General features: G+C 44.3%; 1 protein-coding gene across 6 annotated transcripts in view; it reads left to right on the forward strand.

Annotated features, from left to right (window-relative positions):
* The first annotated feature begins 3,118 nt into the window (after positions 1-3,118).
* PIK3R1 (phosphoinositide-3-kinase regulatory subunit 1) overlaps positions 3,119-15,357 on the forward strand; it is a 79,615-nt gene continuing 67,376 nt past the window's right edge. Inside the window, exons 1-3 of one of the 6 annotated variants that reach the window (XM_054578443.1) lie at positions 3,513-3,732; positions 7,288-7,428; positions 13,060-13,775. In XM_054578443.1, coding sequence (XP_054434418.1) covers positions 13,442-13,775 — 334 coding nt within the window. In that variant the 5' untranslated portion in view covers positions 3,513-3,732; positions 7,288-7,428; positions 13,060-13,441. Of the gene's footprint in view, positions 3,254-3,512; positions 3,733-7,287; positions 7,429-10,185; positions 10,466-10,962; positions 10,984-13,059; positions 13,776-15,357 lie in introns of those variants that run through there. The other 5 variants (XM_054578445.1, XM_054578446.1, XM_054578447.1 and 2 more) reach the window with 5 other exon arrangements.

Consider the following 15,357-nt stretch of genomic DNA (forward strand, 5'->3'; position numbering starts at 1 on the left):
ATTTTGCCCCAGGGTTGCTAGCACTGGTATTTCTCCTATTACCAACTCTCAGTCATTGAGTACCTATAATGTTTGGTGCTGTCGTCAACAGAAGATTCAACGTACATGGCTTTTAGATCAACAGTTTGACACTCCAGCATGTCAATCATCTTCTTGGCCAAATATACATATATATTTAGGCCCTCTTGATTTTATGATGCACAGCATCATAGAACCATAAATTGATGGTTATCACACTGATGTGGTCTCATCCAGGTTTCAAACAATGTTGAAATAATTGCCAGCATTTAATAATTGAGAAATCGCCCATACAAATCTGGATTTCCAGATTCTCTTTGAAAATGGAAAGGTCTGGCAAATCTGGGCTCACGTCCCTGTGTGGCAACAATCGCTAAACTCTAGCTCCAGATGCTTCCTGTAAGACCAGCCACTTGGGCTCCAGTCTCTCTCTAGCTGACTTTTCTGTCACCTTTCCTACCTGGTTCCTCCAAGGCCAATGGTTCTTTTAAACGTGGCTTTGCATTGGAAGCACCTGAGGAACTTAAAAGGCACCGATGCCTGTGTCCCACCCCCAAAGACTGTGATATAATCCATCTGGGATGCAGACCAGGCAGTGGAATTTTTTATAAGTTATGCCAGGCAATTCCAAATGTGTACCCACTGTTGAGGTCCCCTGTGTAAGAAAGAGCATCTTGAAGTTTAATTTGCATATCAATCTCCTGAGGACCTTGTTAAAATGCAGATTATGATTCAATAAGTCTGGGATAGGGCCTGGGATTTTGATTATCTAACAAGTTCCTAGATGCTGCTGGTCTCTGGTCCTCTCTTTGAGAAGGCCCTAAGGGCATTTGTATTTGCTTTTCTTGTTTTTTTGAACCCTAAAACACACACTCAAGTCTAATGAAAGCATATTCTAGCGCTCACATTATTCAGGTGGCTAGAGTGATGGTGGCAAGTGAATGTTCCCTACTGGTCCTCTTTGGGGAGGACCCCTCTCACTTGCCGTGGCCACTGAAAGCCTTTCAAGGTGCCAGGGAGATGGGTGGGGGAAGGCCTTGACTCACTCACAAAACATCTTCACTGTCACCAGTTGTACGTGACAATCTCCCTTTGGTAAATTGTACATCCTCTGACATTTTGAACTCCTTGGTGGTGGCACCATCTGTCAGCCAACAGTTTGGTCGTTACTGATTGAACTGTGGTGTTTGTGAACTTTATTTGAGTGTTTTATTACAGTCGTTTTTAGTCCCTGTTCTCAGATGTCCTGGGCCTAGAGCAATGGTTCTCAAACCCTCACATGCACCACACCATTCGGAAGGCTTATTGAAACAGATTGCTAGGCTCCACCCCCAGTATTTCTGATTCAGTGAGGACAGAGAATTTGCATTTCGAACAAATTCCCTGGAGATAAGGACCTGGCTGGCCCAAAGATCTACCAGCTCTCTTGGCCTCAACACATGGCTTCTTGTAACAGTTCTGTTTTGGGAGTCCAGATAAGATTTTATTAAAGAAAAAGCTGTTTTGTTTTGTTTTTAAAATTTGAGTATTGCTGTTTTGTTGCTTTGTTTTATTATTTTATAGAAATCAATGGCAAATGAAAATAAAAATACTAACATTAGCAATTCGGGGACAGGTACCAGTTTAATACAGATGACACAGACAAATTATTCAGTTTATGAAAAAGGAGGTGTATTGTTCTTCCATGGACACTCTTTGGACTTATGCTATATGTTCTAATATGTTGGAAAAAAATTTTTAAAAATAAAACATGTACTGGAAATAAGTTAGTGAAGACCAACTAGAAAAGGAACCTTGATTAAGACTTTCATGCTCTTTTTAGATTGAGGGGCAGAGAGCCCCAGTTGTAGAAGTACCTAAGTCCCTTGCAGGAACTGGTCATGTACAACAGAAGATTGCTAGTAAGGTTTCGTCAGACCCAAGTCTAAAGGAAATACAGTAAACATCACAGCAGTTACATGTCAGCCTATTGCATTGGATAAAAGTAATTCTATCACAGGGTGAGGCACCTAATTTTATTTACCAAGCTCAGACAAATAATATAGGAGAACTTTCATTTTACATAGTAGGTGGGAAGGATGTAGCTTGGTAAACTTCATATTTACAATAATTTTAGATAGAGTGGATTCTTAAACATGTTGGTAGCTGTCTGCTTCTGCATTACCACTTCAAGAGACATACTGGAATAACAGAGATGCTAGTGCCTGCATAACTCAAAGTAGAACTTTTCCGTTATAATGTTAGTCACCTTTAAAAACGGTTAAATTTTCTAAGGACAGTCAATAAATTTCAGACTGTTCTTTCTTCTGCTTCCAATGCCCACTGGAATAAACCACCAAACTCGAAGTTTGACAAAAGTCTAAGTGCTTGGTTAAAAAAAGGGGGGAGGTATTCTTGTAAGGAAATTGGGAAAGAGCTGTAAAAAGGGTATTGGGGCAAGCAGGCTGGGCGAGGGCAGATCTCAAAACTACAGGAGGAATCTGGGAAGGGCTTTAAAAAAAGCGACTGTTACTTGTTTTAATGGAAAATAAAGGAACATAAGGTCCTGGCATCAGTGGAAAGTCTGAACTAACATAAGGGTTTTTGGCGGGGGGGCGGTCAACTTAAGTAGATTATTAGTTGAAGAACCTGCCTTTGAAAGCTAACAGATTTGTGGGACAATAAAATTCACGTGAGCTTCAGCCACCGACCCTATGAAGAAACAGCGAGAGCGCTGCAGTCTGCCTGAGCGACCTATATTTGCTCCGTCATTTCAGGACTGGAAAGGATCAGCCAGCGTGCGCCCTCATAAAAGTCTCTTCCCTGGCTCCGGGTGGCGGCGGTGCCAGGCTCTTGGATTTCGCGGCAGGCTGCGGGCACTCGTCCCTCCGGTTCACCCTTTCACCCCTCCTTCACCCCCGGGAGCCGCGCGGGGTGGCGTGGTTTTTCCGCTCACTCCTGAGGCTGTGCTGGCGAGGCTGGGAATTGCAGGCCTCCAGTCTTTGGCGAGCCTCTGAACCTGAGTCCTCCCCTCCCAGCCACTGTGCTGCGGGGCTGGGGACTCGAAAGAGGCTGGGGTTTGTTTCAAGACGCTCGGATTAGAGACTCAGCCTCTAAGTCTGAACTTGTTCTCGGCCTCCTCCAGCCCCGCTGTCTCCGGTCTGGGAGACGCCCAGCAGTCGAGCCGGCTCCACCGCAGGCGAGCAGCAGCCTCGCCGTCCCGGAGGACTCAAACCCAGAGCGCTCCACAGCGGAGGTAACGCGCAACCCAGCGGCCAGGGCATTCCCGCGGCGGGGGTGGATGGCGAGCTGGGGCGGCAGACGAGTTGGGCGACAGGAAGGGTCCGCAGGGGCGGAGCTCCGCCCCCTGGCTGCCGGGTTGGGAGGCGGGCTCCGATAATGGCAGCGGCGGAGGGCGCGGCGCCAGCGGAGAGGGGCGGAGACACAGGCGCTGGTTGGCGCGGGCTCGGGGGCGGGGCGCGCGGGGCTGGACCGAAGGCGGGGACGGCGCTGAGCGCCTGAGCTGCAGGCTGACGGCGAGGAGTCGTGAGCAGCTGGAGCGGAGTTGGAGGAAACCGAGGCTGCGGCGGCGAGCGAGCGGGTTGGAGACGGCGAGCTCGGATCGGGAACGCCGGTGGGTGGGAGGTGGGTCAGAGGCGCATCGGAGCGGTGCGTGCAGGAGGCCGCCACTGCAGTCCGGCCCCGGGAGAGGAAGGAAGCCGTCCAGCAGGGGAGGTAGGCGGTGGCAGCGGGTCCGGGTGTGTGTGGTCGGGAGGGGGAGGCGGTGCGTGCGCGCGCGGCTGTCGCCGCTCTCTTCCTGTCACCACCAGTGGCTTCTTCAGCGGAGCCTAGCGAGAGGAAAGCGGTCGGCCGCTTGTCCTCCGAGCCGGCGGCATCTCCCTCCCGCCCCGGGCCCGGCTTGTGGCCAACGTTCTGGCTCCTGTTTGCCGGTCCTTTCTAGCTGGCTCTGCCTGCCGCCGGGCGCATCCGTCCTCGGAGTTGCGGGAGATCTCCGGCTTTCCCCCACCGTTCTTTCCCCGCACAGTTCTGATGTTCCAACCACTGTCGCCTTGCTGCAGTTTTCCGGGGCCCTTCAGCGGAGGAGAGCTTCCTGACCAATGCTTTTGCGTTAGCGGGAGGGAGCGATGCCTTCCTCCTCGCCCTCCAGCTGCAAACCAGGGTCGCTACTCCGGCCCTTCCCCGCTCGCTACCAGCCACCCCCACCCCCCGAAGTTTGCTTCCCTCCTCTTCCGGGGTGGAGGAAGTGCGCCTCGGGGCTGCTGATCGCTGGGGCCCCAACTCCGCGTCTTGTGCCGGCCGGGCCTGGGCAGGTTGCTGGAGACACGTTTAATGGGGTCTTGGAACAGCCCGGAAATCCAGCTTTTTGTAACGCGGGGCGAGACTGAAGGGACTTGCTCAGCAATATGGAGCCGGTTAGGGAGAGCAAGAGAGCATGCAAGCCTGAGCTAAAATATCGTGGGGAACAGTCTGGAAACCACAGCTCTAATACTCACTTCCCAAGGGCAGAAACTGCCCCGCAGATCACTAGACAAAGAGAACTGAAAAGCTCAGGCCAACCAATCCAGTCCAGAAATGTACTTTGGTAACCAGAATTCGAGCATGAAATGTAAGGATGTAAGCGGAATGGCTGTTACATGTTGAATGCAGAATGTGCATGAACTGGATTGGGGGACATTCTTATGCTTCTCTGGGCGCTGTTAATATCGAAAAGGGCTCACTATCACCGTGAATCCTAGTTGAGCTGCGGCGCTGTTGGCACCTGAGTGTGAGTTTACTTTTGGGGGGTGGGGGTTTAGGATTTTAGAAGCCATAAGATTTTTTTTTTTTTCTGTCCTTTTCCTCTTTGTCAGTACGAAGTACGAATGGATGAAGCAGTTCCGGGTTTTGAATGCAGCATGAGATTGTCATTTCAGTGTGTCATTTCAACTTTTAGTTGTTAGACGGGACACTCACAAAGCTTATTGACCCAGACTTAATGTGGAATTGTATTTTAATATTTCATTACCTTGTGTTGCGTTTTAGCACAGTTAACACGGTGAGGTATTAGCTAGGAATGGTTGGAGTAGGTAAACAGGTTCATTTCTGAGGCAGGCTATCAGAGTAATGCAACTTCAAGGTGTAAATCATTGGGAATTTGGTGACTTTTGCACAGAAGTCCACACACATCTTTTATCGTTGAAAAAGAAAATAAAAAGCCCCACTGTCTCCCAGCTATAATTTTTTGACAGATTGCACTGTTCTTGAAATAACCAGTTTAAAAGCAGAAGATGATGGGGTTTTTTTTTTTAGGAACAAAATTTGCTTAAACTTTAGGAAGCAAATATTTTGATCACTACAAAGAAAATACCCTAAGAGTGATTTTGAGGGGTGGTCCCTCTAAAGTTTGGGAAGGTGTGTTTGGTTCACATTCAAGGTTTAAACTGGGAAGGCCAGGGGAGGAGACTGCCTGTCTTGCAGAAGCTGGATCAGGGCACTGCTGGCCGCCTCTCTATTCACATGCCAGTTGGAGAGTGGTACTTTTTCTGTGGAAGTGTATAGATTTTTATGATTGCAAGAAAGTTGTATGTATCTGATATTAGCTTTCAAAGCGTTAAGTGCATTTGCTTTTTTAAACTTTCATCTTGATTAGTGGCCTGTTCTTGCCAGTTGCATAACAGAGCTCTGCAATATACACACTATTATCTGCTGTTATATCTAATTTTGTAAAATGATGATATCACTGTTTTTTCACATCTGTGACAATGACAGCAAAATGTGACAGTGACAGCAAGCGTGAAAAAAAGCATTTCACTTCCCATTGATTTATTATCTACCTTTATTTCTTGAAATAGAAATTTATTAAGATTAGGAAATCCCCATAGCATAAGGTCGGTTTTGGGAAACAAGTGATACAGTAAATTATAGTAATACATATTTTGGTTATTGACAATGGTGAAGGTAGTATGCATTTAGCTGCTGGGATTATCCATTGAACAGCTGATCCTTTAGAAGAGTTTTGTATCTCAAATGCAAACCTACTGCACTTGCCCAAATTTTGTGTTGTTAAAAGTGTTGGCCAAACATTTAATTAAATTTTTCCATGAATGCCATGTAACTTTTAGGTTAGTATGTTGGTCGAAACCTTTTTCCTTAGGTAGTTTAGGGGAGTGTTCTAAAAAGGCATACTCTGAAGGACTGTTCATTGAAGTAGGAACAATTCTAGTTCAACTTTTATTGTGCTTGCAATTTGTAATTTGCAAAATGTGTTTTATTGAATATAGAGATGGTGCACAAACAGATTGAAAAATATTTCATGGTCACGTAGACCGTAGAAAGCTGAGATAATGTTTGCATTTGGGGTTTTGCTTTTAATTCCCACATCTGGGGCGTACACAATGCAGAGAAAATGGGAAGTGCTTTTTTTCAGTGCACTATGCATTTTAGAGAGGCTCCTCACAGATCTCCCTTTTCTGGAGGGCACAGGGATTTGCCAGTGAAGGCAAGAGAACGGAGCATCTTAGTGAAGCCCTAAGAAGGTGAGAAAGTTACTTATTAATGGAAGGAGGGGTTTACCAATTAGTTTTTGCCTTAGAAGACATAATATAAATTATATAACATTTCTTAACCAAATACTTAGCTTGTTTTTAGTTTTTAAAATGTTTATATTATTTACTACCCCCCCCCCCCCCCCGCAATCTCCTTCACCTATATCCCCTACTGTGATTACTTGCCATGATTCTGCTAACATTCTTATGGGAATTACTTGCCAAAAAGTGTGGCAATTAAAAGCCATTTTATGTACATTATGCCAGATGAGCTGAAAAATAGAGTGTGTAATGACCCATAAACTTGTCTATTTGGCTTCTGTTAGTTTTTCTTTTTTAATGGTAGAATGAGTGTAGTATAGATTTTGCTAAAAAACAAAACAAAAAAAACCCACAATTTACATCTTTGGAGATTTTATCTTCCCAGCATTGTTTTTCTTAAAGTAAATCAAATACCTACAGGCACCTGTAGTCAAAATAGTTTTCAGGTTAACAAACCCCTCCTCCTCCCCCTATTATTTAAGTCACACAGGAATCTGGCCAAAATGTAAGGAGACTCCACCAGTGGGTGGAGTACTTTATAAAGCCAGGTGCCTGGGCCATTGTGCCTTGCCCTTTGCCCCCTCCTGGACCCCAGTGGTCCAGACCCAGGGCTCAGCCCCAAGAGGTGGGGCTGTAACGTGAGGACTCTGCTGCCTTCAGCCCCAGGAGGATTACGTTAGTGCCCTCATCCTTTCTGTTCCAGACAGCTAGGGAGCAGCGACCAAACCCTCTTGGAGCCCAGTGTTGTCTGCTAACTCCATCTCCTACCTGACACACTCACACACCCTTGCTGCCTCCTGAGACTCTTCTGCTCTGACCTCTGCAGAGACACCCTCTATGTCAGGTAGGGAGACTACTGGCTGGGCAAAGTCCGCAGGCAGCCTTTATCTATTTGTGTCTATCTGTTTACTCTGAAAAGGAGTTAAGGGGACAGCAGAGAGAGTTTTATTTTGGCTAGCTTCAGAATTCATGTAGAACCGTTTGCAGCATGTAGAGACAATGCAAAAGAAAATTGCTGGCAAATGTTCCTGTTTTTAAATGGGAATTGTATAAATAGCAGGGTCATTCAATACTACTACTACTAACAGTAGTAGCAAAAGTAATAATACCATAGCTGCAACTTACCAGTTATGTAACTTCAGTCTAATTAACTTCTCTGCTTGTTTTCTCATCTGTGAAATGGGGATAATAATTGAACCTAGGGTGTTCATAAGGATTAAATGAGTTGACAGGCACAAAACTCTTTAAGTACTGAGCCTGGCTTGTGGTAAGCACTGTGTCAGTTATAATTGTTCAGCTCTGATGATCAAGAATGGAGGTCAGAGCTTTATATATGCAATTTAATATAATTTCATAATAACCCTGCGAGCGATAGGTTTGCTGCTTTCTTCGTATCTATCTCACAGAGGCTAAAATTGTGCCACACAGAGGTTTAACTAACTTTGCCCAAATTTAAAAATCTAGGCACTGATGGGGACAGCTGCTGAGTCTGAAGCTTAGTGCTTTTGTTTTTTAACAAGAGAAGGGACTTAGATTATGTACTTCTGTCCTCTCATTCCTTGGCGTGTCCTCACGACCTCCTTTCCGTGATGGCGCGGCGAGCTCGAGTGGGCAGCCTGATGGCCATTGCAGGGTGAACCCATGTTGCTCAGGTCTGCTCGGGCCGGGAAGCTGCGGCCTGAGTGCCTGCAGGAGCCTTTCTTCTCTCCTCCAGGTGATGACCTCTGAGCCTAAGAGCTGCCTCCAGCTGGGCCTGGGTCTCTCTCCTCTGCACCTCCTGCAGGCTCTGGCGCCAGGCCACCGCTTTGCTTTCTGGATAGCCTTGCCTCCTGATCCTTCCTTGTTGTTTCACCTGGGTTTGTCCGGGGCCCCCACCTCCAAAAGGGCTTCCAGGCCGGAGTTCTGCCCTGGACGCCCTGCTTCCCCCAGCAGCAGCTCAGCCCCGAGCATGGCAGCTGGCAGCACGTTCTGGTTGGTTTGAAAATGAATGGAGATGGTTGATGACTGTGACTTCAGGATTAACCTGATCCCATCTTTTAAATTTTGTTTTAGTTACGATAAAATTCATGTGCCATAAAATGTATCCAGAATGCATCATTTAAAGTTAAAGTTCATTATGTTTACTAAGAAATTTTAACTTTGGTTCAGTTTTTTTTTTTTTTATGATTTTTCAGGACGTATCTGAAAAGTGAAAAGATTTTTAAGTCATGATTTTTGTTTGTTAAAGACAATGTGAATTTAGGTGAGGAGCTTGCCCTAGACTCAGAGCTAGCACACTGAGGATGGCGAGATGGGATGTGGGGGTGGGTAAGGCTGGGGGCCTGGGAACCCCTCCACAGCCTTTGCATCTGGATTGCAGGCCCATTTTGTGCTGAGACCCAGTGCCAAACTGCTAATTTTATCGCAGGATAGAATCATATGATCAGGATATAGTCTTGATTTATTTAAAGGGATTTAAAAATATCCTTTATTCCAGCCTCTCACCAAGTTTGCTAAATCCTTGTCCTTTGTAAAAGGGGAATGAGTAAGTCAACAAAGTCAAAGGACTTTTCAAAGAATTTTGTTTGGTTCTTTGCCAAAATGCCTGTAGGTTATAGGGTTAAATTGAAATTTTACTTTCAAGCAGTTGTACATTAAGAAGTCATGGTCACTGCTTGTCAGGCATCAGAAACAACATTTATTTTGAGGAACAGAATGAGAATTGCTCAGTATCTTAGTGGAGAGAGGAAATAAGACTTCCAGTTAACAGTATTGCGGGTAGTCTCTAGAAGGATTGAAAGAGTGGAGCAAACTCATTCCCCTTTAAGGAAATTTTGAACTGTTCATATGTTAAATAAGAGTAAGTTAATTTGTTATTTGTTCTTAGGCTTCCTTTATACCTTTTGATACAGCAACATACATAGGCATTAGCTTGGAGACTAGATCTCATAACAAACAGCACCTTGGTTATTTGAAAACATTAACTTATGGGTGGTGGATATCATCCACATACAAACAAACTTTTACTTTGTGAATAACTTTGTTAGTGCTGAGTGGAAATAGTGCAGTGGACAGGTGTACGTAGCCAAAGAAACTGGAGGCAAAATCTTGTGAATCTGGGCAACACAGACCCCGCGGATCTGACCACTTGGTCCGTGGATCTTTGGAGGATGACGCAGTATTCGCCAGTGCCTGAGGCTGCTCAGTCTTCTGCATTCCTGCAGAGAATTGGAGGCTGAGAGAAAAGAGAACTTGTCAGACCTCCAGATGTGCTAGCCCTTGTGACTGGGGATTGATACTTCACACACCCCGCTAAGGGGGAACTGAGTTTTTATGAATTGTGCAGCTCGGAGCCTGGGATAGCCACGGGGGGCACAGATGCCAAGAGGGATACAGGTGGCAGAAGCTTAAGCGCACAGAGCAGAAATGGGCAGGATTCCAGAAATGGGCAGCCTTCCAGGAGTGATGTGCCTCGTATTCTTTTATTCAGTAGTTTATGGACTTCTTTGGCAAGGATGCATTTTAAGGAAGTCTCTTTGGAAGGAGATTTGCATGGTCCTAGATGCGGGGTCTGGGACTTGACTGAACTGCTGCTGAGTTATCATGGCTTCTTTTTATGCAGGTGTATTTGTGAAAGAGGCATACATACAAGCAGAAAGGCTGCTGTCACAGAGAGTAAGAAACAGGTCAGAGTGTGCGGGCAAGGAATCTGCATCTCTGACCTCATGGACATATCTGGGCTGCCCTTGGGCATCGAAGCAAGCTGAGTTTGGGCAAGAAATTCTAGTGGTGGCTTTGGAGCCAGACTGCCTGGATCTGAATCCTGGTTCCACCTGTCAATTTCTTGGTGTTATCATGGCGAAGAAACGAAATTCTTTGCACCTCAATTCTTCCCATATAAAGTAAGAATTACTGATAGTACCTGCCTTGTGATTATCTTGATGTTGAATGTGTTAATTTTATTGTATTGGATGTGTTAATACACTTATGGCTCCCAACAAATAGGATGACTGAACAGCTCCCCAGTAAGTATCAGGTGGTGACCACGATAACAATGACAGTCATTAAAATGGGCCTGGTAGTCAGGAGAAAGTGTGCAGTGTGTAGTAGGATAGCGGTGCCTGCCTCTTCTTAGCCAAGAACACTGTGTACCTCTCCCTAGGACATGATCCAGTCGTCACCCAAGTGACTAGTCAACTCTTCCCTCTTCTCTTACAACATTGCTCTCCAACCACTTAATTGGCACTGAATCCTGGCCGATCTTGAATTGTTTTGATTGATCTCCCTGGCCTTGATGGTGGAGTCCCAGAAGACAGGAATGGTGTGTTCTGCTCCCAGTCCTGGAGTCACAGATGATCTGGGGTTCTTTTCATCAGACTGGGGCCCAGAGTTCTGGACAGGATATATCTTACACAGTCCAGTAAGACTTTTTTTTTTTTGCAAATGGTGAGGGAGGGGGAATTTGTTGAAACATTCGGGGAGTCTCTGGCACATATGGTAGAGATTGCTACTCTAGAGTCTGGCCTCATTAAAGCGAGAAGGTTCCTCAGGGTTATTTTGGTCTTTGCAGAAATTTAGCCTCGGGCTGACATAAGCACAATTTTCAGGTTTGTAATATCTTGACCAGACATGAAGCCTTTCTTACTACAGTGTCCCCTGGTGAGCAACATGTGTAGCTGCATAGGTATGTGGTGAGCAGGGGCTTGGTGATTGCTGAAACTCTATTAAGAATCTGACCACACTGGCCTACTGGGTTGTTGAAATAGAGGAAGTCATAGGCTTCAGCTGGAGAGAAGATCTACCAGCCTACTGGTTGAGGATTCCCCCCCGCCCACCCAAAAAAAGACATACACTACCTGGAAAAGCTAACAAAAATTTTAAGGCAGATTTGGAGGAATTGCATTATTGCCTAGTTTCCAGGCGTTTATGGATATGTAAATTTTTATATTCTTTAGAGCTCTGTGTCTCATTTCTACAGAGTACATTTGTACTAAAAATGAGATTTGCTAAGTCTGCATTTTTGTATGAATTTATGCAGTGAATATTTAATTTGATTCTGGATCTAGCAAAAAGAGAGGCTGTCTTCAGACATAATATAGTTTATTTTTTTTTATCCACTCTACTGGTTGCTTTAATTTTTTTCTCTGACAACTGAAATACAAAGTAGAATACTAACCCAAATGAATATTCTTGCTACACAAAGATTTCCAGTGTTTGTTTTTGCTTCTTTTAATATGTAACTCTCCTTAAAGTGTTATTATATTACAGCTAAGAGGCTTTAGCCATGTAAAGTTGAATACTTTACACTTCTGAATGCCGATATAACAATTACTCTGTGATTAGATTTTGCTTCTTAAGATGCCTACACTGAAGAGTGCCTACAATATTAGACTTGTTCCACTCTGTAAAAATTATACAAGCTCTCTTTGATATAGCACACAGAAATTGTGTGGCTATTGATTTTATTGCCTTATTATTCAGTCAGTTTAACTGAAACTTTTAGGTTGCTTTGCCTCTTTATAATACAGATAACTGTGAAAATGAATGTAGTGCATAAAGTGTATACATGTGCACACTTTCCTATTGGCAATCCAATGTGAACTTACTAACTTAGAGAATTTTTTACTCTAATTCCTCTGTCTCTACTATGTTAAAAAAAGAAAAAAAAACTTTCATTTCCCATTTCTCCCACCACTAAGCTATCTTCATAGAGTAATCTGCAGTAACCATCTCTACTTCTTCCGTTCCTTAACTCCTTAAATTCTAGTTACTCTCCTCCATACTAATAGACTTAAGTCTGCTTTCTCAAAAGTCAGCTGGCTGATGTGGCTCAGTGGATTGAGCCCTGGCCTGCAAACCAGAGGGTTGCTGGTTCGATTCACAGTCAGGGCACTTACCTGGGTTGCAGGCCAGGTCCCCGGTAGGGGGTGCATAAGAGACAACCACACAATGATGTTTCTCTCCCTCTCTTTCTCTCTTCCTTCTCCTCTGTCTAAAAATAAAATAAAATCTTCAGAAAAAAAAAAAAATGTGAGTCTCCCTCTTTGTCTCCAGATTGGGCTCCCTGTTCTAGCTCTTTCCAGAATATGGTATTTGCTTAGTCACATCTGTATCTAAGGTCATGCCACACATTCCATTCTGTCTTCAGGTTCCTGCTGTTAGATGTTGTCTCTCCCTCCTTTGAACTCCACAGGGTTTAGTCTCTGCTGTCTTCTGGCATTTACCTAATGTTATTGTGTATCATTTCCTTGTATACCAATCTTATCTCTGAGGCATTGCCACATGCCAGCACCCCTTCCACCCCTGCCGGGTGCTCTTTGCAGGCAGGGACTGTCTCACTAATCTTTGCTGTCGATACTGTGTCAAGCAATAGCATGCTGGCCCGTGTACAACCGCCAAACTGATTAAGTACTTGTTGAATGGAAGTAGAAATTCAAATGCAGACAGATGGCAGAGCGTGATAATTCATTCATAAGTCTTGTTTTTCCTTTGCTAGGTGAAGCTCGCGTGTAGAGTACAACAGTAAAATCAGACGACAGATGGACAATGTGACGAGAGTGTCGGAAAGGATTGGGCCTCGCTGGGAGAGTCAGCCTGGAGTCCAAGTGTTGACGAGTTGCTGAGAAGGAAGCCAGTTGGAGGACCGTGGCCTGCAGAGGAAGTGTGGCCCTGTCTTCAGTTGCACCATTGATGGAGGACAGATGGACAGCCAATGGCCAGTCACCTCTCTTAAACCTTTGGAGAGTTGTCCTTTGTCCTCTGCTGGGCACATATTAGGAATCCTAACACACTCTCTGAGTTCACGTTCCCTAGAAACGTAAAGCTAGACTGCAGTGTGTAACCAGACTCACCTGTTGCATGGTCACAGGTTTGCAAACATGAGTGCCGAGGCGTACCAGTACAGAGCACTGTATGACTATAAAAAGGAACGAGAAGAAGATATTGACTTGCACTTGGGTGATATATTGACGGTCAATAAGGGGTCCTTAGTAGCTCTTGGATTCAGTGATGGACAGGAAGCCAGGCCTGAAGAGATTGGCTGGTTAAATGGCTACAATGAAACCACAGGGGAGAGAGGGGACTTTCCAGGAACTTACGTAGAATATATTGGAAGGAAAAAAATCTCACCTCCCACCCCAAAGCCCCGGCCACCTCGACCCCTTCCTGTTGCACCAGGTTCTTCGAAAACTGAAGCAGAAAGTGAGCAACAAGGTCAGTATTGATGAGCGATTGCTTAATGGCTTGAGCTGAAACACTCTGGGCAGAGGACATTTCGACAACTTTACCTGAACTTATATATGGTTCATAAAAGCTTGACCAGTCGTTACACAACTAGAAATTTGTGTTTGTGGAGTGAGGATTTAGTTATAAATAGGGAGATGGTATCTGAGAACCTGTTTAGTGAGTGTCTTTAAACCCTACTTTCGTAGTTGTCATTGAATTAAATACTTACTGCTTTCTTATTCTTTTAAGTGGTATTATATGTTTAAATAATTATTTTTAGGAAAATAGAGGGTAAATCTACTATAAGTATATTTAACATTAGTATGATTTTTATGGACAAATATAGAGAGTAATAAAACGGCCACAGAACTCAGGGGAGAAGAAACTCTTGTTTTTATAACCCAGTGCCCGCCCCTTGGTTTCCTCCCCAGGAACACTGGGCCTGGGGCCGAAACCCAGTCCTGCAGTTAGTGTAGACGTAGAGGGAGTTCTCTTTCTTCGTGGGCAATGTCGTACGTAGCATTAGTGCCTGTAGCGTGCCTGGCCTGCAAGGGAGGAAAAGATAACTGAATGCTTTTCGTAAATGGAAACCACCTTGACTCAGAAACCACCCATTGTTGTTGGAGATGGTCCACATTTGAGCTTTGTGCACAGCTGTTCGTTTAAGGATTTCTTTTTCCTGTTCAATTTCACACAGAGACAAGCCTTTCACTCAGCTTTGCTCTTACCAGCTTTGTCAATTCATTTCTCCACTAGTAAATTTCAAGCATTTTTTTACCCTTGTGTAACTTTTTCCCCCCTCCGAGACTGAGAAAGGTATGGAAAGGTATGTTTAAAACAGGTGGCCTCAGTGGCAGTGGCTACACATTGAGTAGAACTCGACTGGAGCATCACAATGTGTTTCTGGAAGAGAAACTGTTAGGCTTTCATACATGTTGGCTTATTCTAGCAAAAATGAATGAGGTAATGAGAGTAAGAAGCAGAAAGCAAGGGTAAATAGCTCTCCCTTTTACTGTCTAGTAATAATAGGATTGGGGACATTTTGTAAAAGTCAAAGAATTGACTAAGGAGGCCTGAAGGACAGGGCTTTTTTCCCCTCTCCCACCAGCTCAGAAGAGATACTGGCTTAATGAATGTACTTTGCAAAAATGTCTAAGTATGTTTTATTCTACAGTTCAAAAGCAAAATTTAATTTTTTTTCAGGTGAGTTGACATCTTGATACACACACACACAAATTTTGTCAACCATTGTGTTTTGCATAGTCGCGCTTAGCAAATCAAAGGTATATACACACTTGTTTTTTTCCGTCAAAATACGTATTTTTAATTTGACTTCATGTGTTATAAGTTAGACGAGATCTGGCGCGTTCAGGGTGGTATGGCCGTAGACTATAAGTTAAAAATACGTCCTTATAAATAAGTAGGTTAATTCAAAAGGAAAAATGATTTAATTTATTCCAGAATACAAAAGATTACAGCACGTAACTATATCTGAGTTGGATTAGAAAAGATTATTTAAAAGGTGGGAAGAGATATCATCAATGTTAGCGACAAAAAGATTTTATAAAAA

The sequence above is a fragment of the Pteronotus mesoamericanus genome, unplaced genomic scaffold (genome assembly GCF_021234165.1).
Source record: "Pteronotus mesoamericanus isolate MK-2021 breed Mesoamerican mustached bat unplaced genomic scaffold, CSHL_Meso_final contig_50, whole genome shotgun sequence".
In the NCBI taxonomy this organism is placed as follows: Eukaryota; Metazoa; Chordata; class Mammalia; order Chiroptera; family Mormoopidae; genus Pteronotus; species Pteronotus mesoamericanus.